This window comes from Setaria italica, chromosome III (genome assembly GCF_000263155.2).
Source record: "Setaria italica strain Yugu1 chromosome III, Setaria_italica_v2.0, whole genome shotgun sequence".
NCBI classification, from domain to species: domain Eukaryota; kingdom Viridiplantae; phylum Streptophyta; class Magnoliopsida; order Poales; family Poaceae; genus Setaria; species Setaria italica.
The window spans coordinates 15412486-15438376 of record NC_028452.1 but is presented as its reverse complement, the minus strand read 5'-3'; the positions used below and the strand labels follow the sequence as shown (position 1 = coordinate 15438376).

Sequence of the window (25891 nt, the reverse complement as noted above, 5' to 3'; positions counted from 1 at the left end):
AAGATCCGACCGTGGGGGGGAGTACTATGGTCGGCATACCCCATTCGGCCAAGTTCCTGGACCTTTTGCAAGGTTTTTGCAGGAAAATGGCATAGTAGCCCAGTATTCAATGCCGGGCGAACCTCAGCAAAATGGAGTAGCTGAAAGGCGTAACCGTACACTGATGGATATGGTGCGCAGCATGATGAGCTATTCCACCTTACCATTGGGATTGTGGATGGAGGCGTTGAAGACCGCCATTCACATCCTTAATAGAGTACCAAGTAAGTCGGTGCCCAAAACACTGTACGAACTATGGACAGGAAGAGCACCCTCACTAAACCACTTACGTGTGTGGGGGAGCCCAGCTGAGGCCAAAGTGTTTAACCCAAACATCGGGAAACTAGATCCCAAAACAGTAAGTTGCCACTTCATTGGCTATCCGGAAAAATCAAAGGGTTTTCGTTTCTACTGTCCAGACAGATTCACAAAGTTTGTAGAAACAAGACAGGCGATTTTCTTAGAGGATGAGATGGTGAGGGGGAGCATGGTAGCTCGAGAAATTGATCTTGAGGAGAAGCGGGTGTGTGCACCTAATCCGATGATTCAGGAACCATACTTCTCACTACCTATTATTCCCGCACCAATAGTTCCTGAGGTCGTGGTGCAAGCACCTGCTACAGTCCCTGATGTTGTGGTGCAGGCACCTGCTGTGATTCCACCCGTGGAAACGATGAGTGAAGTTTTGGAACCTGTCCTTCAGGAGCCAGCTGAACCCATCATTACACACGAGGAAGAGTTGCAGCAGCCACCTCTGAACAGTATGCCACAAGCAGAGGCACAAAATGTGCCTGAAAGTGAGGGGCCTAGAAGGTCTCAAAGGGTCAGAAAATCAGCCATCCCTGATTGTTATAAAGTTTATAATACAGAAGAAGTTCATATAGAAGGTGATCCCACTTCATATGAAGAAGCCATGAAAAGTGTTCACTAATCGAAGTGGCTAGAGGCCATGGAAGATGAGATGAAATCGATGAGTTCCAACAATGTTTGGGAACTTGAGGAGATTTCTAAAGGAGCCAAAACAGTAGGCTGTAAATGGGTCTACAAGACTAAACGTGACTCCAAAGGGAACATAGAAAGGTATAAGGCAAGACTTGTGGCAAAAGGTTTCACACAAAGAGAAGGAATAGATTATAATGAGACTTTTTCTCCTGTCTCATGTAAAGACTCCTTCAGAATCATAATGGCACTAGTTGCACATTTTGATTTAGAGCTACATCAGATGGATGTAAAGACGGCTTTTCTAAATGGGGATTTGGAAGAAAATGTCTACATGAAACAACCAAAGGGTTTTGTCATGGAAGACAAAGAGAATATGGGATGTCGTCTAAAGAAATCCATTTACGGATTAAAGCAAGCCTCTAGACAGTGGTATCTAAAGTTTAATGATATAATAAAGAAATTTGGGTTTCAAGAGAATATAGAGGACAATTGTGTCTATGCAAAGTTCAAAAATGGGAAATATATTTTCCTAATCCTGTATGTGGATGATATTTTGCTTGCAAGCAGTGATATCAGTCTACTGCAAGAGACAAAGAAGTTCTTGTCCTCAAACTTCGATATGAAGGATCTTGGTGAAGCAACATATGTTTTGGGCATAGAAATTCACCGAGATAGATTGAATGGGGTTCTAGGGTTATCGCAAAAGGCATATTTAGAAAAGGTTCTAAAGAAGTACAATATGCATGCGAGTAAGGCCACACCTGCTCCTATAGTCAAGGGCGATAGTTTTGGGAATTTTCAATGTCCCAGGAACCAGTACGAGATCGACAAATGAAAGCGGTTCCATATGCTTCAGCTGTCGGAAGCTTACAGTATGCCCAAGTGTGCACTCGCCCTGACTTAGCTTTTGTCACCGGGGTTCTCGGTAGATATCAAAGTAATCCAGGTATAGAACACTGGAAAATGGTAAAGAAGGCGTTGCGCTACGCGCAAGGCACAAAAGAACTCATGCTTACATATAAGAGATCTGATTCCCTAGAGATAAAAGGGTATTCAGATGCAGACTTTGCGGGAGACAAAGATGATAGAAAATCCACGTCTGGATATGTATTCACTCTCGCAGGAGGAGCTATCTCATGGAGAAGCTCGAAACAGAAAGTAACTGCGTCATCAACGATGCATGCAGAATTCATAGCATGTCATGAGGCCACGGGGCAGGCAATGTGGCTAAAGAAATTTACACCCGGATTGAGAGTGGTTGACTGTATTCACAGACCACTAAAGATGTACTGCGATAATGAACCAGCAGTATTCTATGCTCACAACAACAAATCAAGCAATGCTTCCAAAGCCATTGAGATAAAGTTTTATGTTGTGAAAGACAGAATCCAGGATCACACTATAAGTCTCGAGCATATAAGAACAAAAGATATGCTTGCGGATCCGCTCACGAAAGGCTTACCTCCCAATGTGTTCAGAGAACACTTAGCCGACATGGGTTTAAGGGAAAGCCTATGATTCCTAGATTGGATAAGGCTCAAAAGAAACAGAATTGTTTCAAAATAGAGAGGTGTGTTGTAGCTGTTGATTCTATCGGCAATCAAGCTGTGACGATGAAACATGCTCTACATATTAATCTACGATGAAACAAATAAAAGTGAAAAGTGTAAAGCTAAAAGTAAATGATGAGATCAAGGGGGAGAATGTTAGATTGATCTCTTTCCCGATTGGCCCAAAGGGTGGTGGGCGCTCACCCTATCAATGGGTGGTGGGCCCCTGTCGCGCTGCGCTATATAAACAGGGTGGGGGACCCGGCTCGGCTCACGAGGTTCGCCGCAGCCAGCCGCCCCCACCGACACACCTACCGATCTAGGTTGCGCAGTAGCGGCGGGAAGCACCACCGCCACCTCACCGGCGACCGGACTGCACTGCGCGTCGCTGCCTTGCGCAGACTACACCGACAGAACCCGCGATGGCCAGCAGCTCTGCTGCTCCCACCTCTAAGGGTGAAGGTACCCCTTTACTCTCCCTCTCACACTCGGCACTCACCAGGAACACCTAGTCCCTCATGTCTCTCTCGAACCTGACTAGATGTGCTCTAGAGATCCTAGGCTAGGCCCTAACAAAAATTACTTCCAAAATGCACTATGGTTGGAACCGAACCATGTACAGGGCTATCGCTTAGATCCATGACCCCTTGCAGGTTACAATATTTCATATAGGATCAGAATAAGACAAGCAACATTTCACTCGACATGAAAAAGTAACTCCGGATAGGCTTGCAAACATGCTAGTTTCACCAGCATTACAGAATGAACAAAAGCAAAATCACCGAACTGCTCAAGTCATCCAAAATTCCTCGCAGAATTAGCTCCAAAGCTAGCTTTTACTGGAACAGACCTAAGACAACAGAACAGCTCGTCTCCTGATGTTCGAAGAACTACATTTCAAGTCATACTACAATGCTAGACTTGTCAGGCAAGTATGACAACGAAAGTTGAGTACAATGCACAAACTATCTGGTTGTCCATCTAAGCAGAGTGTCACCTCACTATCAGAGCAAGCAAGGGTCATAGCTGTACTAGCACCAAAAAAGACTGGCATTAGATAACAAGGGAGCAATAGGCTGAAAATGCATTACAACGTACACAACATAGTCTAATGATCAAAATGTTAGCGGTCAAATTCTGTCAATTAACTCCATTCCCTCCATTCTATTCATTATCATCATCATCGGTCTGACCACTGCATCCATAAACACAAAAGTGACAATTTATGTTCAAGTTTATTAAACTGTAAATATGCCCTAATAGAAGTGCATATCCCCAGCCCCGACCATTAAAGAACGATCCATTCGTAAATAACCTCTTGTGACTTCAATAAATTTAATTTAGTTAAAAAAATAGTTACAAACTCACTCTGAAGTTACATATGAATCCCATGTGCTGAAGAATCTAAAAAGAAAAAAAATAAATTGTGTAAGAATGTATCAAAATACAACACAGTGCATAGAAAGGAAATACAAAGATAATATACTTACGATCCTTCCATCTTGCATTCGTACATCAGGAAAAGGATCAATTTTGTTATGTACATTCCAAAATCTTCTGACAACATTAAATCAAACACAGCAACCTCCGTCACTTGTTGAACCCCATCAATCTTCCCAAAAAAAAATAACAATTCAAAGCTAGGATTTTAGACAGAAACTACATAAACCTTCAAATGGAAAAAATTCAAAGCTTGAAAGTTAGGTTGTTTAAATTGATAAGAGCAAGTACCCTGGTGTGATTATGAGCATTTCTCCCATAATTTCTTAGGAATCTAAGTAACTCCCAATAATTATTCCAATATGGTTGATAATCTGGGTTATTCTTATCTTCCTCGGAAACATCATGATAATACACTGAATGATAGGGGTGAAACTTTTTGGCATTTGATCGCCATTCTGGAGCATCCTTTTTTCCATAAAGTGGCTTATATCCACGATCATCCTTATCACGCAGCATGTCACACACCATGAAGAGGCCAAAATAAAGGTCATGTCTATCTAAAGGTCCCATCAATGCTAGATGATTTCTCATGTACTTCTGAAATAAAGCGAAATTTTCTGACTCTGGCTCTGGAGCAGCCATGGCATCAACATGAAATTCATGAAAAAATGCTGGGGAGCCTTCAACTTCTTCATGGCTGTAGTATGGGGCCAATATTTCAATGAATCTTTGAAGGTCAGCAATGATTCCTTGTTTACTTGCTTTTACTTCAGCCTCCTTAGCAATGATGCATTCATGAGCTCGAACCCGAATGGCACCAACAGTCCATTCCCCATTCCAACATTTACCACTCTTGTGGACTTTAAGGATGAACCTTAACAGCCGTTTTGCAGCTTTCCTACCAATGCGAGTCAAAGCTACTGAGTTTTTACTAGACAAAAGAGTGTATGTAGTCACCAAAGGGCTTCTGGCAGCAAAAGTTGGGAAGTATTCTTCTCTGCATATGTGAAAAAAGAAGTATTTGTAAATTTCTTTGGTTACATAAATAATAGAGGAATGGACTTATATGGGACCAGAGAGCTTACCCTTGAAGCTGAGGCCAATGCAAAATATCTGATGGAAATAGCTTATGTTCAGTCTTTTCACAAACATCCAGTTCTGGCAGATCTACATGAGAGTTTGCTGAAGTAGATATTACGGTATCTTCATCCCTGATCTGAATGTTCAGGTCACGAGCATCCACTTCAACTGGCAGACCTAGCTCATCAGAGTTTGCTGAAGTATCTGATGCTATGGTACTTTCAACCCTGATCTCAATGTCTTCTATGACATTTTTATCTTTTTTATCTCTGTTATCATCATTACTTGCTATAATTTCTTCGCTGCAAGTCACGCAAGAATATCTTACTATATATTTTTTTTTATTTCCAGATGTAACTTTATAACATTTCTAGCTATGACTTTAGATGAGCTCAGCAGCAAACCTTTGCTCTTCCTCCAAAAGTTTGTCCGCCCGTTTATCCACTTCTCTGGCCATTTGAATGAGACACCTTTGGGCCTGTTGTTTATATTTGTAGTTAGGTGGTAAAATTGAAAAATGGAAGATATAACAACAAAGAAAGTTTGAATTTACCAATGCCTGTTCAATTCTTAGACTAAAACACGCCAGCGCGTTCCGCAGGATACAATCACTTCGAGGCATCACTTCTTCAAACAGTTCTTTGTGACAAAGTACATCACTGCACATGAAGGTGCTCTCACTTGCAATGTCTAGGATGTGCAAAAGCTCCTCGAAGGAAGGCTTTCCAATGCCCCTAAATATACGCTATAGAGAAATAGAAAAAACTCACAATTATGGATTAAATGTGATGAATAGGAACAGTGAGGGTCAACAAACCAACCTTAATATTCTTAATAACTTTGATTACATCAGGTGATGCTAAACGATAACCAGGACTCACTATAAATGCACCCATTATTTCTTCAAAAGATGACCCAAACAACTCCTGAAAATATATATTTTCTTCCATGTCAAGTCAATCTAAAATAAGTTAGATAAAATGAATGTTGTGAAGAGATGTCATTGGCAAATACCTTGACAAATGATTTACCAAGGTGCAATACACTTAGAGCATCTTCAGGTAGGATCTATGGATCACCAAAAAAAAAAATCAATGGAAATGTGAAAATATGGGAGGTTATACACAGTACGCAACTCAACGTAAATAGCTTATTACTTCATCCCATATCATCTGCAGATCATCCTGATTCAAACTTGAACCCTACAGAATATTAACAAAGATTTTATCACGCTGAAATTTAAATAATATCACAACTCAGAGCAGATAAGTTATTGTTCAGAAGGTGAAGGTGCAAGAGAGATAAATCCAAGACCTGTCCAACTTTTGAAGCTGGCAAATGAATGTAGTGGTGTCTTTTGTAGTTGATCTCGGAGTGGAATTCAAGAGTACAGTTGCTGCTTGAACACCTGTGCACCACCTGATATGCAGACAAAAGTAAGATTAGACCAGTTAACAATATACCAGATGAAGGGGTGGGGGTGGGAGGCATTCTACTGATGCACTTACAACATCTCCGTTGACTGGAGCAAATTTTCCATCTACAAAAACTTCTTTTTGATCGCCCTAATGATTATTAACATGGAATAAGATTAATCTATACAAAAGCCATTTCAAAACATAGAAACAGGAAGGTACCCTGTGTATGAAATAGTTACATACAATGCCCAGTATTTTCCATACTGCCTCAGGGTGGGTCACAAGTACATCTTCATCATCAACTAACATAAAGATTGATCCTTTATGCTGAAAAAAAAGGTTAGGAATAAATTAAACCAGAACTCTTGATGAAGAATCAGAGACTCCACTTAAGTAAATTCTTACCTTACAAATAGTAAAAAATTCATCATTCCTATATAAAGTTGCAACAGTGTTCTCTTCAAGACTTTGCCGTAACGATGACAAGCTGCAAAATTGAGAAAATGCCAAAAATTCAATGATGATAACAATGATCCAATTAAATCTACAAAGCAATATACTCCCCCAATCACAAAGGTACGGTCTCCAAAACACAACGTTGACCAGTACTTTTTCTATAATATATTTGCAACACACAGCAAGAGTATTCTGTTATGAAACTACGTTTCCATAAAAAACTCATATTATTTCCAAATATTCAAACTCAAAGTAATTTGCAATCAAAACGTGGCATGGTTGACAACCCAAAAAAGTCACTTATTTGTGAATGTACCTATGAGCACTCAATGCCCTTCCCAGTCCACCCATCCTGTCCAGAATAGTACTTAGGTATTCCCCTGCATGTAAGTCAATGAACACGGTAAAGAAATTCACACCTGTTACACATGTGCAGATAACCTATAACTTGAGGATAAGAAGCTTCTTACACTCAGTTTCAGTCATCAAAGTGGAAGACTCAGCATGATCTTGTACAGAGACCATTTGCTGTTCTGACGTGATAAGGGCCTGCTTAAGCTGTTCAGCCTCCTCAATATCTCCTCGTCGACTCAGTTTAGTTGAGTCGGCATGGCTTCTGGTCAATTCCACATTTGATGGAACTTTATCCTTAGTCTGCTTATATTTCTTGACGCCAACCTTAACTCCATTGCAAGTCCATGGACCAGTTGCAGCCAATCTATCAGCATCCTAAACTTTCATAGGAAAACTCATCTCATGAGACTAGAGACATCACTTCTCGAGAGTGGCAACTGAGATACCAACTATAAGATGATCTTCTAAAACTTTATGGAATTTACTAGGTAAAAAGGATGGAAAGAAACGGCCAAAAGAGATTTCAGAACATTACAGAGATCTACTATGAGTTTCTTTAGACCAAAACAAGTTTTGGGTGATTCAGGAAATTATACAGAAGAGGTGGCACAGCTGATAATACGAATCCTAGCCATTCCTGGTCTACATGGGGACTGCAAGGTACTAGGAGGTAGAAATATGGTATGGTGACTTTGGTACTAGAAATAAATGATGCAAGAACAGTAGAAACAATTCACTTTAATCAATGTGAGTTCCAAAATCTTTGCTAAGCTAGTGGCTAACAAGTTCTCTCCTGTATCAATATTTGTAAGTGAACTAACTTTGCACAGACTAAAACTAAAACAACTGCTCAATTATGTACAATGATCTCTGTTACAATTAAATCGACGGAATGAATACCTTTTTGCTGAAGGACCATAAATGAAACAATGGAATCTTCAATTTGCTGAAAATTTCATATGATGTTGTCTTTTCAAACTCCGCTATGCTGTTTATAGGCCAATACGATCAAAATGAGGTATACATTCATCAAGTACTGAACACAAAGAAAAGAGAAGACTAAAGAAAACAAAAAATGAAATAGCTAACCCACCTTGAAAGCATGGGGTTAAGACGAATATCCTCAGGGGCACATTTTACAATGTTAAAAAGGTCTGTCGCAAGGTCCAAATTCTCTCTATCCGCTGGCAAAGATTTCATTTCACTTATAATTTGTCCTGTGATAAATTGCTTCATATAGATAGCAATATTGTTCCCAGATAGTGTTGGAGCCATAGTGACGCATGGATCGGTAAGGAGAAAGTAGTTCATGATGGTTGTCAAGGATGAAGCTCCTCCATTGTCTCGGGACACGACCTGCGAACGTCGGCCGAACAAATCGACCGTCTCCCGTACCCTGTACGCCATTGAATTCAGACCTGCACAGTTACGTTAAGGCCCCGTTTGTTTCCTAGGTCAACCAGTCACACAACTAAAAAGGTTTCAAGCTCCTTGAGATTAACCGAAATGTCACTGATTACATTAAGGCACTGAGATAGTAATCTATAGATGCTCACTGTTTTATTTAATCTTACCTATGAGAAAAAGACACTCTTGATAAATGAAGAAACAGCAAATTGTTATTTCTGCAAGAATAACTGCCTTTCAAACTAGTACTACTATGAGGCCAATCAGCAAATGTAACCATATCAGAAGCTAGCAAATTGAGACAAAAGATAGGAGCAGCTATATGTGGTCAATTCTTAACACATGGTTAGTGTGCCTCGTGATACATTTTCTGTTGGTGCTATTTGAGTAAGCACATACTGTAATCTTGTTCAGACCACCACTTGTGGTTTGCATGTATACGGACTTAATTTGTGGTTGGCAAGGCACGAACCATATGGCCTATTATAGAGCAATTCAGATTTGCATATGTTGAGTAAGCACGTACTGTAACCATTTTTTTTTTGTATTGAGCAGTTCAGATTTGGGGGGGGGGGGGGCGGTGAAGGATATAATAAAAAAAACATGCAGATTTGCAAACAGGTCAAAAGATAGGAGCACCTCACAGGATTCACCAAAAGAGAACCAATATTGGAAGTCATTTGCATTAGCAGCACAAGATAAAATGTTCTCAGTACTACATAAGCTTGTCATAACATCGATCCGATGGTTCATTGGCTTTCAAGTACTAGGCGAACAAAGATGGTGCACGAACCTCGGCGATGAGGTACTCGAGGACAGCGGCGAGGTAGACGGGGGCGCCGGCCTTGGAGATCCTCGACGACGCCTTCTTCGCCGCGCCGGCAGCAGGAAGAGGACGGGGCGATAGTGGGGGCGGCATTAGGAAACCCTAGCCATCAGGAGCGAGCTGGCACCTCTCAGTAAAAGTTACTCTTACTGCTCTTCAGCTTCTTGCTTTCTTGAAACTCTTACTCTTCAAAACTTCCGAACAGCGATCCTTCTACTCGAAGCAAACATCGGCACAAACATACAAGCAACAAATAAGTACAACTAAGAACAATACACCAAAACAAAAGACAGGCTTTAAAAGAGCATGCTAAAGGATAGGGCTCGATTCTAGGATTACTCGAACGTAGGAAACGTTGAGAACGGAACTATGGTTGAAAAGATAAAACTATCGAGAGTTTTGAATTATAAAAGAAAGATGAGAGCTACAAGCTTCATTTATTTTAGTTGAGAAAAACAATGTAAAGATATTTTTTTAGTTGAGAAAAACAATGTAAAGATATTTTAGAGAAATATCCTTAGTTAGAATTAATCAAGTCATATATATATATTTTCATAAGAAAAGACGATGTAAAACTTAGTCCAATTTTATTTATAGATATTTAAGTACAATTTATGCAAATTAAATATTAAATTTGAAAATAAAGTATATGTAAACATCTAGGCGCATAACTTTATATTTCGAGTTCAACTAGCAGATTATTTTAAAAACACATTTATATGCATATTAGTCGAATTAACATTTAATTATGAAAACTTGGGATATAACCTATGTAGCTTTTATTTAGAAAGCAAATTGAATAAACATTAATCAAATTAAATTTAATTTATAAAAAGCCGAGATATATCTCTAATTAGCTTTTAATTGGAAGAATTATTTAGATAAGTGTTAATCAAATTAACTTTAGTTTATGAATAACTGATATATATATATAACCTAATTGGCTTTTATTTAGAAAGGATATGAAGTAGGCATTAATTAAATTTATGTTTATTATGAAAAGCGGCGTATAACTCTAACTAGATTTTATTTAGAGAAGAACACGTTTATCTAGCATTAATCAATTTAATGTCAAATTTATTTTCAAAAATATGCATGAATGTAAACATCACCACTAACGTATAATTTATGTTGTGATGAATCTAACGCAACTTGAACATATTAAAACGGAGCTCAAACATAGGTTCTATGAGCTAAACAAGATTGCACGGACCTATAGTCGTGATTAACCGTATACTTCAGGGGTTAGCAAGGGAGATTGGCAAGACACAAGGAATAGTGTTCGCCAATAGATCAAAACCTAGGGTTAGGTCTGTAAAAGCTCTCGGGTAGGACTTGGGTTAGAGATCCAAACTTTCCAGGGGGCTGACTGCAGAGTTGCCAAGACACAAAGAACCAATCTAAAGTTTTAAGGCTTTCTCAGGGGCCTAATCGCAAAACTACCGGGTCATCTTCTTCCTCTCGGCAGGGAGCTCAGGCCGGCCAGCTGCCGGCGCTCCGGCGGCCTAAGGCCTCAGGCGGGCGGCGCAAGGGGTGGAGGTGGTGCAGGGGGAGGTGCTCACCGGGGTTGAAGACACGGAGCCGGCCGGAAATCGGGCGGACAGAGGAGCTGGCGGCGGCCGGCTCGAACTCCTCCGCGGCGGCGGCGCTCCGGCGTCAAGACGGCGACGAGGAACGGTGAAACGGGTTCGGCTCGGCGAGGGGATGCACGTGGTGGCGGCACCTTCGTCCGGCGACGCCCAGGCGCGGTGGACCGGCGCGGCCAAGGAGCGGCGTCGGCTCGGTCTCCAGCGGACGGCGGGTGGCGGCGCTGCGCGAGGGAAGGACGGCGCGAGGCGGCGGCGCAAGGAGTAGCAGAGGGACGCAAGGGCTCGGGGCTCTCGCCCTTTATATGGCGCAGGGGGCGCTGGCGCGCTGGGCACGCACGCCCAGGAGGCCTGAGGCGGCGGCGCCATGGCCGGCTCGGCATGGGAGCCGTGGCAACGGGCCCGATGGGCTTGGCAGGCCGGGTGCTGGGCCGGTCGGAGTGGGTCGGGCCCACGGGCTCGGCCCCGTTGGAAAAGGATCGGTTATTTTCAGAAAACAATTTTCCGTGTGTTAGGGGGAAATATTAACGATCTCCTAAATACCGCTTAAAGAAACAATCATGAAACAATCATGAAGGCCCAGTTCATTCCGGGATAACGAAATCGCCATCAAGCCCAACATGAGTGGGACTCCGCCTCGCCCGACCGCGGTCCCGGGGTCGGGAGCGTCCGACCTCCCGCCGCGAGGCTCCGTCTCGTCCGAGCCACAAGGTTCCGCCACGCCCGACCCTGGGCACGGGGGTCGAACTCACTAGGCCCCCAAGACGGATGTCCCACTCGGGCGCGGACCGGGAGATCAGGGTAACGATCCCGTGGGTCCCCCTTGTCGACCTCGTCATAAATGCGCCGCAGGTCTGGCAGGAAGAAGGATGACCGCGCTCCTCACGCAACCCGCTACAAGTACCCATGCACGACCACACTGTACAAGCTACAGTACTAGCGGCTTCCTTCCATTCGCCGCAGGGTACTCATAGCCTGCGCCGTCCAGAGCAGAGGGAAGACTCGCCCGTTCTCGGGCCCCGCGCGCCCGGCAGCAGGGATGTGACACCCGCTCTCCGCGAGCCATCATCAGGACGGCGGCATCCGCCGTCCCTCCCAACGGACACCAGAGTGGCGACGAAACGCCCTCATCATGACCCGACGCCTACGGACACCGAAGAGGCTATCTGTAGGGCGTGACGACAGTTGGCGCACGGCCGCCCTCCTCCTCCAGCATACGCGCCGGCAGACGCCGAAGGCCGGCGAGGGCGCCGGGCGCCTAGGAACTTGGTTCCTCCCTTCGTGTTGTATTTTTACCATACTACATTTAAACTCTTTACTGCTCTCATCACCCGATCTCAGCTGTAACCCCGGCAGCCCCCTTACGATATAAAAGGGGCATCGGGGGCCAGAGACGGGGGTCGGATTCTTCTCCCTCCAGACAAGAGTACACTCTCACATTCCCTTAGAGCACGAGCACCTTTCAAGAGACCTGGGATCAGTCCCTCTCTCGCCGATCTATAACCCCTACTACAGAACCTCGCATGGGCAACACGAGCAGTCTCGATACTGGACGTAGGCTTCCCTTGCCCGAACCAGTCTAACCCAGTGTCTCCCACGCCACCATCTGAAGCCTTCCGCGCATAAAAGAAATTTACTAGTCTAAGTCTCGATCCGCAAATCTTGACAACGACACCGTGTAAATAAAAATCTAAAGAATTTTTTTAAGCCACGACAAATACGCTGAAGATCCCAAAAATCCAAAAAAAATCCCAGAGATAGTTTAGGATACGAGGAATCCAAATAAAATATTTTGGGCTCGTGAAAAGGATTTTAGAGCAATCAAAAAATAGAATTTAGCTTTAGGAAAAGGAGAATAAATTTTAGAAAAAGATGGAAATTTCTCAGAAGGATCTCGACAACGTCTAAACGTATTTTTAAAACTTTTGCACTCAAAGAACACTAAAATGCATCGGAATGAATGCAGAGACACAGAACATCATTATTTAATTTAGAAAAACAAACAATTATTTTTCCTATACTAAATTTCCTGTAAAGAAAATAAATGTTGGGAAAAATTTTAAAATTATGACAAAAGCATTGTTTATTTATTCCTTTTAATCACATCCTGAAATTCGAAAACTTTAGGGTGTGACACGGAAGCAGGAAGAGGAGGCGGGGGCGCTATGAAGTGGATGTCGGTGTTTTAGACCGGCAACCCGCCTAAGTGGTATCCTAGGTGGTTTTTTGTGCGGTAAGGATCGTCGAGAATCATATCAATGGTGACGCAAGGAACACGATTTAGATAGGTTCGGGCCGCTAGATCGCGTAATACCCTACCTCCTGTGTGTTGGTTTGTATTGATCTTGGATGAACTAGAGTTGTCCCGTTTGAGGGGGGTCCCTGCTTGCCCTTATATGCACGGGGGGGGGGGGCAGGGTTACAAGTCCGAGTCCTAGTCGAGTACTATTACAGAGTTCTACTCAGTATGGCCTGAGCAGTTTTCCATACACATACTTAACTAGTCCGAGTGGGATACACCTATCCCTTGTCCTGATCATATCCGAGTACGTCCCTTTGTGGGTCGTCCAGGGTCTACTCGTGGGCCTGGGATGCATGCCCGACAAGCCCCCGAGTACTTTGTAGTCGTGCGCCTCAATCTTGAGTACTGTGGGCACTATCCGAGTAGTTTGTCGTAGAGGTTGCAGTGTCCGAAGTGCCCAAGTACTGTCGCATGGCTGGAAGGTACTCTTCTTGTTCCTTTGAGTTGCTTCTGTTCCGAGAGTTTTTATATGGTAGTGCGATGTCAATCGTACTCCATATGGAGTAGCCCCCGAGCCTTAGGTTGAGTCAAAGAGTCAGGCTTAGGGTCAATCCAGCTTTTTAACTGTTTTACCCTCGAAAATCTTAAAAAGAAAATTCTGACCATCGGGTATAGTACCCGCAGCCCCCCGAGCACTTAGGCGATTTTTATCGTTAAAGTGGTCAACAACCCGTAGAAAAGAATAGCCGTTGGGTGTTTTAAGGCAATTAATCTGCTTAAAATCCACCCGTTGCGTAACTGACGCTTAGAATTCGGAGGTGACGGAGATATAACTGGAGGGCCCCCTTTCGGTTAGGTTTACACCCCACTGTAGTCACATCTGTTTCTCTTCTTCCCCTACTTTTCCATTCTTGTTTTCCTCCATCGTCGCGATTGCCGAGTGCCGCCACCGCCATTGCTGTTCTTTGAGAAAGATTCGAGGGTGAGTGCATTTTGCTGAGGTTGAAATCGCCAGATGCGCACCAAGAAGATGGGCGAGAAACCCGAGAAGATCCAAGGCAAGGCTCCAGCGGCGAGTAAGGTAAAGTCCAAGAAGGGGAAGGAACTGCTGTTGCCGACGCCCAAGGTGGGGCCGACGAACCAGACTGCGCTGCCACCGCCTGGAGCAACGTGGCAACATTCGGTGATGAACGAGGAGGCCGTGCAGGTGCTAGTTGACGCCAAGCTTCTGCAGACGAAGGGGTACTCGAGTGGCGCCCTGCTTTTGTGAATGCGTGGCAGTTCAAGCAACACCCCAACGAGACGGTGATGCTTGCACACTTCATAGAGAGAGGGTTGGTCGTGCCCACCTTCAACTTCTTCAGAGGTATCCTGGAGTACTATAAGCTTCAACTTGTTCACTTGAATCCCAATGGTGTACTGCATATGTCAATTTTCGTACACCTCTGCGAAGTTTACTTGGGAGTTCCTCCGAGCCTTGAGCTGTTTAGGAAGTTGTTCCGCTATTAACCTCGGCCTAGTGCACTTAGGATAGAGGTCTTTGGAGACACCGGGTTCCAACTCAGGAACTCGGGCGCGTATATTGAGTATAATTTGACTAACTCCTATTGGGAGTGGAAGAAAAGGTGGTTCTATGTTGGGAACCATGATCCTCGCTTGCCGGTGGTTACTGGTCACGCGTCGAAGCATGCAGAGAACTGGGTGAGCGAACCCGAAGATACCCCGGAGCTTGACCATTTGCTGCAGCAGATTACCAAGTTGAAAGCACTTGGTCTCACCGGGATTAATGTGGCAGCCAGTTTTCTGAAGAGAAGAGTTCAGCCGCTTCAGAAACGGACTCACTCAGGGAGTGAGTACACAGGTTTTAAGGATCCGTCGCGTATGTCCGATGAGGATATATCTGACGATGATGTGGAGGCGTTGCTGGCCAAGTTCTTCAGGAACTACCAGGGAGTACCAATAATCCCTGCAGCTCTTCGGCAGTATGATGCCTGGTATGAGCCAGAAGTGGTATGTCCTTGCACTTGACTTGTACTTTTTGACTGTTGCCATTTTTGTTTTAAATATCGACTTGTTTTTTGCAGTCCCAAGTTCTTGCTAGCTACTTGGCTCAGTCGGAAGAATAAGAAACTGTCGTTGAGGAGTCAGAGGACGAGCCCTCTCCTCCTGTGAAGAAACGCAGAGTAGTCCGCAAGATGTCTGCGGCTAAGTCTGCTTCAACTCCTGAGAGGTCTCATGGTGCCAAGGTATGTAACCATGCACTCAATTGTAGCTGATAGGCTTGATCTTGCAATCTTGTGATTACTTTGTCGTGTGCAAAAGGCTGTCGATGCGGCACTTGGTGATGATGAGGCTGCTTCTGGAATCTGGAGAAGTAGCCATGACCGACCCGGGTGTCGGAATTGCGTCTGTTGAGGAGGTGCCAGAGGAGGTGCCACCAGCGGATGCTGAAATAGCCCCCGAGCTGACCGCACAGGCTCCGTCCCCTGACGCTCTACCGGCTGCTGACCAAGCAGTCCTGGGATTGCCTGCTGGAATAGCGAAGAAGGTGTCGCCAGTAGTTATTACTGGCTCTTTGTTGTCCAACATAATTGCTAGTGGTAAGCTTTCTTTCGTGACTAGCTGTGTTAGTTTGAATTGTATTATGGTCTTGACTCTGTGTTTCCCAGTTCTTGGCGAGAAGACAACGTCAACAGCTGCTCCTATGGCGCTGAGTACTCGGCCACATGCTGTCGAGAAGAAACATGTGCGATTTCCGCCACGCTCAACTCGGTGAGTTTGTTTGTCCTTGGTGTATATCTTTAAGTTGTCTTGAAGTCATATAATGGTTGTGCTGTGATGTTAGGGATGCGGAGGAAACTATCCCCGTGGAGACAAGAGTAGAGTCGTATCCCCTGACTACTTTATCTACTCCCTTGGAGGATTTTATTGTTGAGGAAGTACCCGAAGTTGACGCTGGTCGCCTTGGAGCTACCATGTCTATGCTTCAGGAGGTCATTCGCTTGGTGGAGGTCCCCTCCGCTGCTTCGGGTTCTGGTAATGCTTCTTTGTCGACGTCTACTGGCAGAGCTCTAGCTGTAGTGGGTGTAGAAAAATCCAAAGAATCAATTGCTCCAGGTATGTATGAATAATCCTGGTATTGTAGTCGTAGTAGTTAGGTGACTGATGATGACCTTTTGAGGTACTGCTTTTGGTGCGGCTCCTCATCTTGCGAAGAGTACTCAAAGTCCAGTACCCAGCCTTCCGTCTGAGGCAGAGTTCCTGAGAGCTGTCGACATGTTTCGGAGCTTCCAGGTGTATTTTCTTTGCTTTGTCACACAGATTGGGTAATTTTAAGGCCTTTGACTGATCGCATTGCTGTGCACACTCGGACCCTTCAGGAACGAAGCCATCAATTGGAGCAGGAATGTGCCCGGCTTACAAAAGCCTTGAGGGTTCATGAGGCTGGAGCGAAATCTTTTGCTGTGGAGCGGTCGGATGAAGTCTTGCAGCAGAAGCTGGAGAGCCGCTACAAGTCTTTGAACAAAAAGTATCAAGGTGAGTACTTTATATCTTTCGAGTATGTCCGACTATAGTCGGTTGGTGTTTAAGCTTGGCCGTGTTTACAGAGCTCAAGAGGCAAGAGGCTGCTGCAAGTAGCCAACTCCTTGACTGGAGAAACGCGCACGACCGAGTGGCGGATGAAGCTGAACGTCTTCGTGTTGCGCTGACAGAAGCACAAGCTGCTTGCAAGCATCAGCGTGACAGGAAGATTCAGAATGGGGTGATGCTTGCTATGGCCATGGTGGCATGCAGAGATCATGTCCAGACCATAGGAAGACTTCGGGGCGAACTCCAAGAGTTGTCTGCGGCACCTCAAGATCTGGTGAACGCCATTGCCCCCATGGAAGAGGACGCAGAACCCCAATCACTAGTCGAGCGATTGAAGGCTGCCCCGGGTAAAGTGGCAGGTCTCTGCAATGCTGTTTGCAAACAAGTTCTTGCTGTGGTGAAGTCATACTACTCGAGGGCAGATTTGTCGGCGGCTAGTGATGGTGTGGCTCGCAACTGCACAGAAGAAGCATATGCGCAATACCTCAAGGAGGCGGAGCCAATCGCGTCCAAGATGTCTGAAGTTGTCTCTCCAGAGGAGCCTTGAACTTTTTATGTACTCTTGTAGTTTTTTCGAGTACCTTGAACGATACTTTGAGAAATGAATGTTGGTTCTTTCTTTTGTTGCTTGAAGTAGTTGTCTTGATGTGGGGGAGGAGTACTTCACTCCATCTCGCCCGACCCAAGGTCCCAGGGTCGGCTAAGCCCGACCCTTTGAGGGAGGAACTTCGCTTCGCCCGACCCTTGGTCCCTGGGTTGGATGCGCCCGACCCTTCGAGGATGGAACTCCGCCTCACCCGACCCTTGACCCAGGGTCGGATGCGCCCGACCCCTTGTCGCAAGGCTTCGTATCGCCTGACCCTTGAGTAGAGGGTCGGCTTTCTCCAAGCCCCCGAGACAATTGTGCGTTTTGAGCGCAGGTCATGCTTGGCTGGAATAGTTCTGAGTGTCGAGTAGTCGTGATGTTGTCGAGTAGTCGTGATGCTGCCAAGTACTCTGCTTTTTGGGGATGCACGGGTGTACTGTACTCTTTTATCCTTTGTAGCGTGAATACTTTCACGTGGGCAGAGTCAGAGGTCGTCAGACTCATTGATCATGGGCGTATAGTAACTCCTGGGTGGGTGGTAGTTGTAGCGCTTGGCTATAAATAGATCCACCTGGAGGTCGACCCGAATCAAGTTTTTTCGAGTAGCAATGGATTGCCTACAGTTGCGGTTGTTTGAGTGTAGAGAGCCTTCAGAGAGTGCACCGGTGCTAGAAGATTCCTCGTAGACTGAGACCACCTTCCCTCCACAGACTCCAGCACTCGTAGGGATAGCCGCGATGCTAGAAGAATCCTCGTAGGAGGTTTCATCGCGCGCCTCATCTTGCAGCTCGTGATCTAGTGGAGTACGCGCTGGAACTCGCGGGTAATAGGTGACAAGTGCCGTGGTCTTTATCCCGCTCTCTTAGAGGAGGAGGTGTGGCCATAGAGTGGGTTGGCTTGGCGAGGTTAACAAAAGAGCAGCCTTGGTTCCCTCTTGCCGCGGCGCGCGGGATTCATCGTTGCCACTATCAAGGCAGCGGCAGTACAGGAGTTCCTGGCGTTGCCTTGGGTAGAGGACTTGGATATGGCTACATTTTGCACAGCTTCCTTGCGTGTAGGCCCTCCCTATTGTAGTCGGCAGACTTGAGTGGCCTTGTGATATTGTAAAAGTCTGAGGCTTAAATGCAGCCCGCCAGTAGGCAATTGCTTGTAATCCTTTTGTATTTCGAGTATGCTTACTTGTATGTAACTTGCTGATGTATCTTCGGACCTGAGTAAAGAATTACTCAACCACTGAAACTTTGTACCAAGGTAGTAATGCTTGTTGGGTTGATAGTCTTGAGTCAAAAGTAGTATATCTTGTAGTTGGTAGTCGAGCTATTGGCTCGAGTAGTTGACATGAGTTTTTGCTTTGATGCAATTACTCGGTTGCTGCTACGGGTAGCAGCGACAAACGTGTTCTATATTCCAAGAGTTTGGTACTTGTTCTCCTGAAAGCTCTTGCAGTCTGTAAGATCTGGGTCCCGTAACCTTTGATACGATGTAAGGACCCTCCCAGGGTGAGTTGAGTTTCTGCAACACTGTCGTGTCTTGGATGTGCTTGAGGACCATATCGCCCAAGTTGAAAGATCGTTCCTTGACGTTGCGGTCGTGGTAACGCCTTAACCCATCAAGGTACATGGCAGATTGCACTAGCGCTGCGCATCTTGCTTCTTCTAGACTGTCTAGATCTGTTCGTCTTGTTTCTTCTGCCAGTTCTTCATCGTATTGTTCAACTGAGGGTGATTGCCACATGATGTCGGCGGGTAATATGGCTTCTGAGCCATACACGAGGAAATAGGGTGAGAGCCCAGTAGTTTTGCATGGTTGGGTTCGTAGTCCCCATAGAGCATTGGGTAATTTCTTGAGCCATTTGCCGCCTTTGGTGTTGCCGACGTCATGTAGTCGTTTCTTGAGGGCATCGAGTATCATGCCATTGGCACGCTCGACTTGTCCATTGGCCCACGGGTGACCGGCCGAGACATAGCGAACGTCGATTCCGCTATTCTCGCAGTATTCCCAGAAGTCATGATTGTTGAAATTTGACCCTAGGTCTGTGATGATCCTGTTGGGTAAGCCATAACGGTGTACGATTTCATCAAAGAAGTCGAGGACTCGGTCTACCTTGGGGCAAGTGACTGGCTTGACTTCGATCCTCTTGGTGAATTTGTCGATTGCCACGAGTACTCGGTTGAATCCTCCTGGCGCGGTTGGTAATGGCCCTATCATGTTGATCCCCCAGCAGGCGAACGGCCATGTTGGAGGTATTGTGACTAGCTTGTAGGCCGGTACATGCTGTTGTTTGGTAAAGAATTGACAACCTTTACACTTCTGAACTAGTTATTTAGCGTCGGCCAGAGCCATTGGCCAGTAGAAGCCTACTCTGAAAGCCTTGCCAACTATTGTCCGTGAAGAGTCATGGTTGCCACAGATTCCTTTGTGAATTTCTTCTAAGATTTCTTGGCCGTCTTCCCGGGTAACGCACTTCATGAGTACCCCTGAGGATGCACTTTTCCTGCAGAGCTTGTCTCCAACTAGAATGTAATTTTTTACTCGCCGGGAGATTTGTTCAGCCTGATTTTTGTCGGATGGTAGCTTATGATCTTTGATGTAGTCGACAAAGGGTGTCCTCCAGTCGACTTCTATCATCATGATTTCTCGAGTAACATCAGTAGTCTGGACCACTAGCGGTGTAACTTGTTCAGGTATGGACGGCTTGTGCAGTTCGTGTACGAAAATTCCTGCTGGAACCTCTGCACGAGTTGAGCCCATTTTTTATAAGACGTCGGCGGCTATGTTGTTGTCGCGAACGATGTGATGAAACTCCAAGCCTGAGAACTTGTTTTCCAGTTTGCGGACTTCTTTACAGTAAGCGTCCATATTATCCTTGTTTTGGTCCCATTCGTTATTGACTTGGTTTATAACGACTAGTGAGTCACCGTACAACAGTAGTCTTTTGATGCCGAGGGAGATTGCAAGGCGAAGGCCGTGTAGCAGTACTTCATACTCGGCTTCGTTGTTCGATACCTCCCAGAAGATTTGCAGTACGTATTTGAGCTGGTCTCCCTTTGGGGAGATGAGCAGTACGCCTGCACCAGCCCCTTCAAGTTTGAGGGGCCCGTCAAAGTACATCACCCAGTGCTCCGCCCGCTCGACTGGTGTTGGTACTTGATTTTCAGTCCATTCAACCACGAAGTCGACCAAAGCTTGGGATTTGATAGTTGTTCTTGGCTTGAAGTCCAACGTGAGAGCTCTGAGTTCAACTGTCCATTTGGAGATTCTACCCATGGTGTCTCTGTTGTGAAGAATTTCGCCGAGCGGGAAGTCAGAGATGACTGTGATGTTGTGCTCCTGAAAATAATGGTGTAGTTTCCGGGAGGTGAGCAGGATTGCGTATAAGAGCTTTTGTATCGGTGAATACCGAGTTTTGGAGTCCGGGAGTACTTCGCTGACAAAGTACACAGGTCGTTGGACCTTGTAAGCATGGCCCGATTCAGACCGTTCGACTACTATTGCCGTGCTGATGACATGAGTAGTAACTGATATGTATAGGAGCAAGTCCTCGTTTGGAGATGGAGCAGTGAGTACAGGAGGCTTTGACAGAAAGTCTTTGAGTTGCGTTAGTGCCTTGTCTGCCTCTTCTGTCCATTGGAACTTGTCCTGGCGTTTGAGAAGCTTAAAGAAGGGTAGCCCCCATTCTCCAAGTCTCGAGATGAACCGGTTGAGAGCGGCCATGCAGCCTGTGAGTTTCTGCACATCCTTGATGCTAGCTGGTGCTTGCATGTTTGAGATGGCAGATATTTTTTTCGGGTTGGCCTCAATGCCGCGATGGCTAATGATGAACCCAAGTAACTTGCCAGAAGGTACTCCGTCGGAAAGCTCGTAGACTATAGAAAGGACATAGAAAGCTCGTAGACTATAGAAAGTTTCCTCCAGATCAGCGATGAGTTCCTCCTGGTTTCTTGTTTTGACGACTACGTCGTCGACATAAGCTTCGACATTGCGGTGAAGTTGCTTTTCGAAGCACATCTGTATAGCTCGTTGATAAGTTGCTACTGCGTTCTTTAGTCCAAAGGACATTGTTTTGTAGCAGAAAGCTCCGAAAGGTGTGATGAAAGCTGTTTTGGCTTGATCTTCTTCCTTGAGGCTTATCTGATGATAGCCGGAGTAGCAGTCGAGAAAGCATAGTAAAACGCACCCCGTGGTGGAGTCGACCACTTGATCGATCCTGGGTAGTCCGAAAGGATCTTTTGGACAGTGCTTGTTGAGGTCGGTGTAGTCAACGCACATTCTCCACTCGTTGTTTTTCTTACGAACGAGCACAGGGTTGGCAAGCCAATCAGGGTGAAAGACTTATTTGATGAACCCTGCGGTGAGTAGCTTAGCTAGCTCTTTTTTGATTGCTTCTCGTCTGTCTTGAGCGAATCTGCGAAGTCGCTGCCGTTTTGGAGTGGCTTTGGGGTCAACATTAAGAGAAAGCTCGATCAGTTTCTTGGGCACATCTGGCATGTCAGCTGGTTTCCAAGCGAAGATATCATGGTTAGCCCGAAGGAAACTGATGAGCGCAGATTCCTATTTGGGATCTAGCCCTATTCCAATCAGGGCTGTCTTGGAGGAGTCGCCCGTCTGGAGATCGACTGGCTTGAAGTCTTGCTCGCTTGCGGGTTTCACCTTTGTAGACCCCGACTTGTTTTCTGGGATATCGAGTTCATTTGGATGGAGCTTCTTTGAAGCTGTAAAGACTTATTGCATGGGGCTAGGTACTTGAGAAGTCGCAGCGATTTCCACGGCTTCGGTGTCGCATTCGTAGGATCGCCGTAGATCTCCTCGTAGCGTTAGTTCTCCCTTGGGGCCTGGCATCTTGAGTACCAAGTAAACATAGTGTGGTATGGCCATGAACTTGGCGAGTGCTGGCCTTCCGAGTATGGTGTGGTAAGATGTCTCGAAGTCGGGGACTTCAAATCTGATGTACTCGGTACGATAGTGTTCCTTAGTTCCAAAGGTAACTGGGAGGATGACTTATCCTAGTGGTATAGCTGCATTTCCAGGTACGATGCCGTAGAAGGGTGAATCTGTTGGAGTAAGCATTTCAGTGATGCCGAGGTACATCTTCCTCAATGTTTTGGTGAAAATGACGTTGAGTCCACTTCCACCGTCGATGAGGACTTTGGTTAGCTTTGAGCCTGCCACAACGGGATCGAGTACTAGGGGGAACCGGCCTGGTTCTGAGAACTTGGTCCATTGGTCCTTTCTGCTGAAGGATATGGGCACTTCTGACCCCTTTAGCGGTGTTGGATCCGTTGGTTCAATGGCCATGATCTCCCTGAGTACGAGTTTGTTAGCTCGCTTGGATGCGGTGCCTGGGATTCCGCCAAAGATAACATTAACTATCTTGGAGGCGGTCTGGAAGTCGGCTTCTTCTTCTTCGTCGGTGTGGACTTTGTTCTTCCCTTATCCTTTTTCTTGGTGTACTCCTCAGGGGTGGTGGTGCGGGTAAATCTTGCATTACTTGGCGCATGCTGTAGCAGTCTATTGCCGAGTGTTTGCTAGTCGGGTGCCATGGGCACTGCTTTTTGAGTAGTTCGGTGAAGGTCGCCCTTCATCGTTTTTGCGGGATCCCTTTTTCCCGGAGTTGGTCATGGCTGCAACAGTGTTGTCGGGCTTCCTTTTGCGATTGTGATTACTCGAGAAGTTGTTCCGAGTATCATTGTGCCAAGTTCTATCCTGGTCATTGTTGTTGTTGTTGTCGCGTCCACGGTTGCGGTGGGAGCCGAACCATTCTCGCTCTTTGTCTTCTTCATCTGCACCATAACTTTAAGGTCTTTGACTTTGGCTGGCCGTCGTCGACCGAAGTCTTGGTATGTTCGTCGATCATAGAGTCCGTTGTGGAAGCACTCGATGACGTCTGTTTCTGAAATATCAACTATGGTTGCCTTCTTTTCGAAGAACCGTCGCAAATAGTCGCGTAAGGTTTCACCTTCTTTTTGCTTAATTTGGCTCAAGTCGATCTTGTTGCCTGGTCTAGCCATGGAGCCGGCAAAGTTGTTGGTGAAAGCCTTTGTCAAATCTACCCAAGAGTCAATTGACTTGGGTTTGAGGGACTCGAGCCATGTCAGCAGTGCGGGTTCCATGCAAATGGGGAGGTGGATGACTTTGGTGTCATTATTACCTCCAGCTACCTGAACTGCTAAGGAGTAGCATCGTAGCCATTGAATAGGGTCTTGCTTGCCATCATATTTGGTAATTCCTGTTGGCTTGAACTTGTCAGGTAGTCTTGTCTTCATTACCCGATTTGTGAAAGAAGGAAAGTGGTTGTAGTTGTCGACTTCTCGCTCGCGCTGACTGTTGAGGATCTCTTGTAGATCACTGAAGTTTGACACTTCGTGGTTCTTCCGAATAGGGCGAATACTTTTTACCGAGTTGGTGCAGCTGGCCTCTCCAACATCCTTATGGCGTATTGGGGCCTTGTGTTTGCTTGGGCCTTGGCTGTGTTGCTGAAGCTGGTTGACGACTTCATTGTTGTTTCTTGGAGCATCGTTGTTGTTGGCTGCAGCACCTCTGCTGCCTTCTTGGTGAGTTGTGATGTGAGGAACAGATGGAATTGGTGACTCTTTGTCAAGTAGCTTGTAGGCTTGCTCCATGAGTTGTGCGATTAATCCATTGTCGCGCTGCACGATCTGAGTTGTGGCTTTGTTGTCCCTGTCTTGAGGCATCAACGTTGTTAAGATATTGATAGAGGCGATTGCCGCAAGTGGGGTATTGTGCTCTTGAGCCTGAACTGCGTCGAAAGCTCTTTCAAGGTTTGTGATAGAAATATTTGCAGCCATCGACTGTCGTCGCTCGGCTCGAGTAGCATTGCGCATCCTTCTTTGGTTTTCTTTGATCAGAGGTTTCATTTTGTGGGGCGTCAGCTGTAGACTCGTTTTCTGAGATGTTGTCGAGTTGTGCTAATCGCCTGGGGGTTCTGTTCTGGCTAGTACCCGGGTTGTTATTTTGAGTAATAACAAGGACTTCTCTGTCCGGGTAGTAACTTCCGGAGCTTGACGTTGCAATCTCTGTGGAACTTTCCTCACGGTTGGATGGGAGTGGGACACCCTCTTGATATGGGAGGTTGTCTATATGAGCGACAAGGCGCGAGTCGTAGTCGCGGGCAAGAAGAGATGGTCTCAAACCTGGCCAATGTGCGAATCTGCCTTGTAACGTTGAAGTTATTACCAATCCTTGGGCTGGACCAGATAATGGTATCTCTGGCGGATAAACCGAGTCGGAGTCGTCATCTTCGTCGTGCCCGAGTTCGAGTTGAATTCGAGTAAGAAAATCCTGGTGGACTTCGGCTGCATTGCGGAGTCCGTACGGAAACCATTTTGGAGTCGAACCCGGCTTGGGGGGTGACTGGGAAAAACTAGTCCGAAGCGAAGTCGAGTCCGACCCGTAGTCGAACTCAAAGTTGTCGACTTTGAAATCTTGGTTTTTTCTGACCAGACCCTCTAATTTCTTCTCCTGGGCGTTGATAATCTGGCGTCGGAACGAGCCAGCACCATCGGCGACGCAAAGCCAGGATCCAAAAACGAAGGTTGCGCCCACTTCGATGATGAAGACGGGCTTGATGATGACCGTTACCATTGAGTTCGCGCTGAGAAACTCAACGAGTGCTCCTACCTGACGCGCCAGCTGTCGGTGTTTTAGACCGGCAACCCGCCTAGGGGGTACCCTAGGTGGTCTTTTGTGCGGTAAGGATCGTCGAGAATCAAGGAATCAATGGTGATGCAAGGAACACGATTTAGACAGGTTCGGGCCGCTAGATCGCGTAATACCCTACATCCTGTGTGTTGGTTTGTATTGATCTTGGATGAACCAGAGTTGTCCCATTTGAGGGGGGTCCCTGCTCGCCCTTATATGCACGGGAGGGCAAGGTTACAAGTCCGACTAAGTCCTAGTCGAGTACTATTACAGAGTTCTACTCGGTATGGCCCGAGTAGTTTTCCATACACATACTTGACTAGTCCGAGTAGGATATGCCTATCCATTGTCCTGATCATGTCCGAGTACGTTCCTTTGTGGGTCGTCCAGGGTCTACTCGTGGACCTGGGATGCATGCCCGACAGTGGAGGAGAGGGCCATGGAGCGGGAGGTGGTGGAGCAGCGCTCGGGGGAGGACCGAAGGAGGAGTCGGCAGGCGGCGGCTCGAGGAGAGGCGAGTCGGAAAAATATGGGGCTGTTTGGATTTTGCCCACACCAACCTCGTACCAACCTCGTCTTTCCATCGGCGAGCCAATTATTTGACGGTCGGTGCGCAGAAAACAACGGGCGTAGGAGTGGGAATGGCGGCGGAGAATGGTTCCAGTACTCCAGGGCCTCCAGGTGCTCCACTGCTCCCATACTCCGCAATGAT

At 46.1% G+C, this 25891-nt stretch overlaps 1 protein-coding gene across 2 annotated transcripts; it reads right to left on the bottom strand.

The window, feature by feature from the left end:
* Positions 1-3202: 3202 nt before the first annotated feature.
* Positions 3203-11583, bottom strand: LOC101766334. 2 transcript variants are annotated; one of them, XM_022824804.1, is made up of 20 exons: positions 11078-11583; positions 9483-9728; positions 8376-8700; positions 8183-8270; positions 7399-7657; positions 7245-7308; positions 6878-6959; positions 6716-6799; positions 6563-6619; positions 6369-6473; positions 6212-6256; positions 6069-6122; positions 5876-5980; positions 5608-5799; positions 5459-5532; positions 5060-5356; positions 4263-4971; positions 4022-4143; positions 3900-3935; positions 3203-3557 (listed from the first exon to the last, which is right to left on the bottom strand). In XM_022824804.1, the coding sequence occupies exons 3-20, from the start codon at positions 8687-8689 to the stop codon at positions 3536-3538; spliced, it is 2709 nt and encodes a 902-aa protein (XP_022680539.1). In that variant the 5' UTR covers positions 8690-8700; positions 9483-9728; positions 11078-11583; the 3' UTR covers positions 3203-3535. The 2 variants fall into 2 exon arrangements, with proteins under 2 accessions (XP_022680539.1, XP_022680538.1); XM_022824803.1 differs by having other exon boundaries at positions 3203-3726; positions 11078-11582.
* Between the last annotated feature and the right edge of the window lie 14308 nt (positions 11584-25891).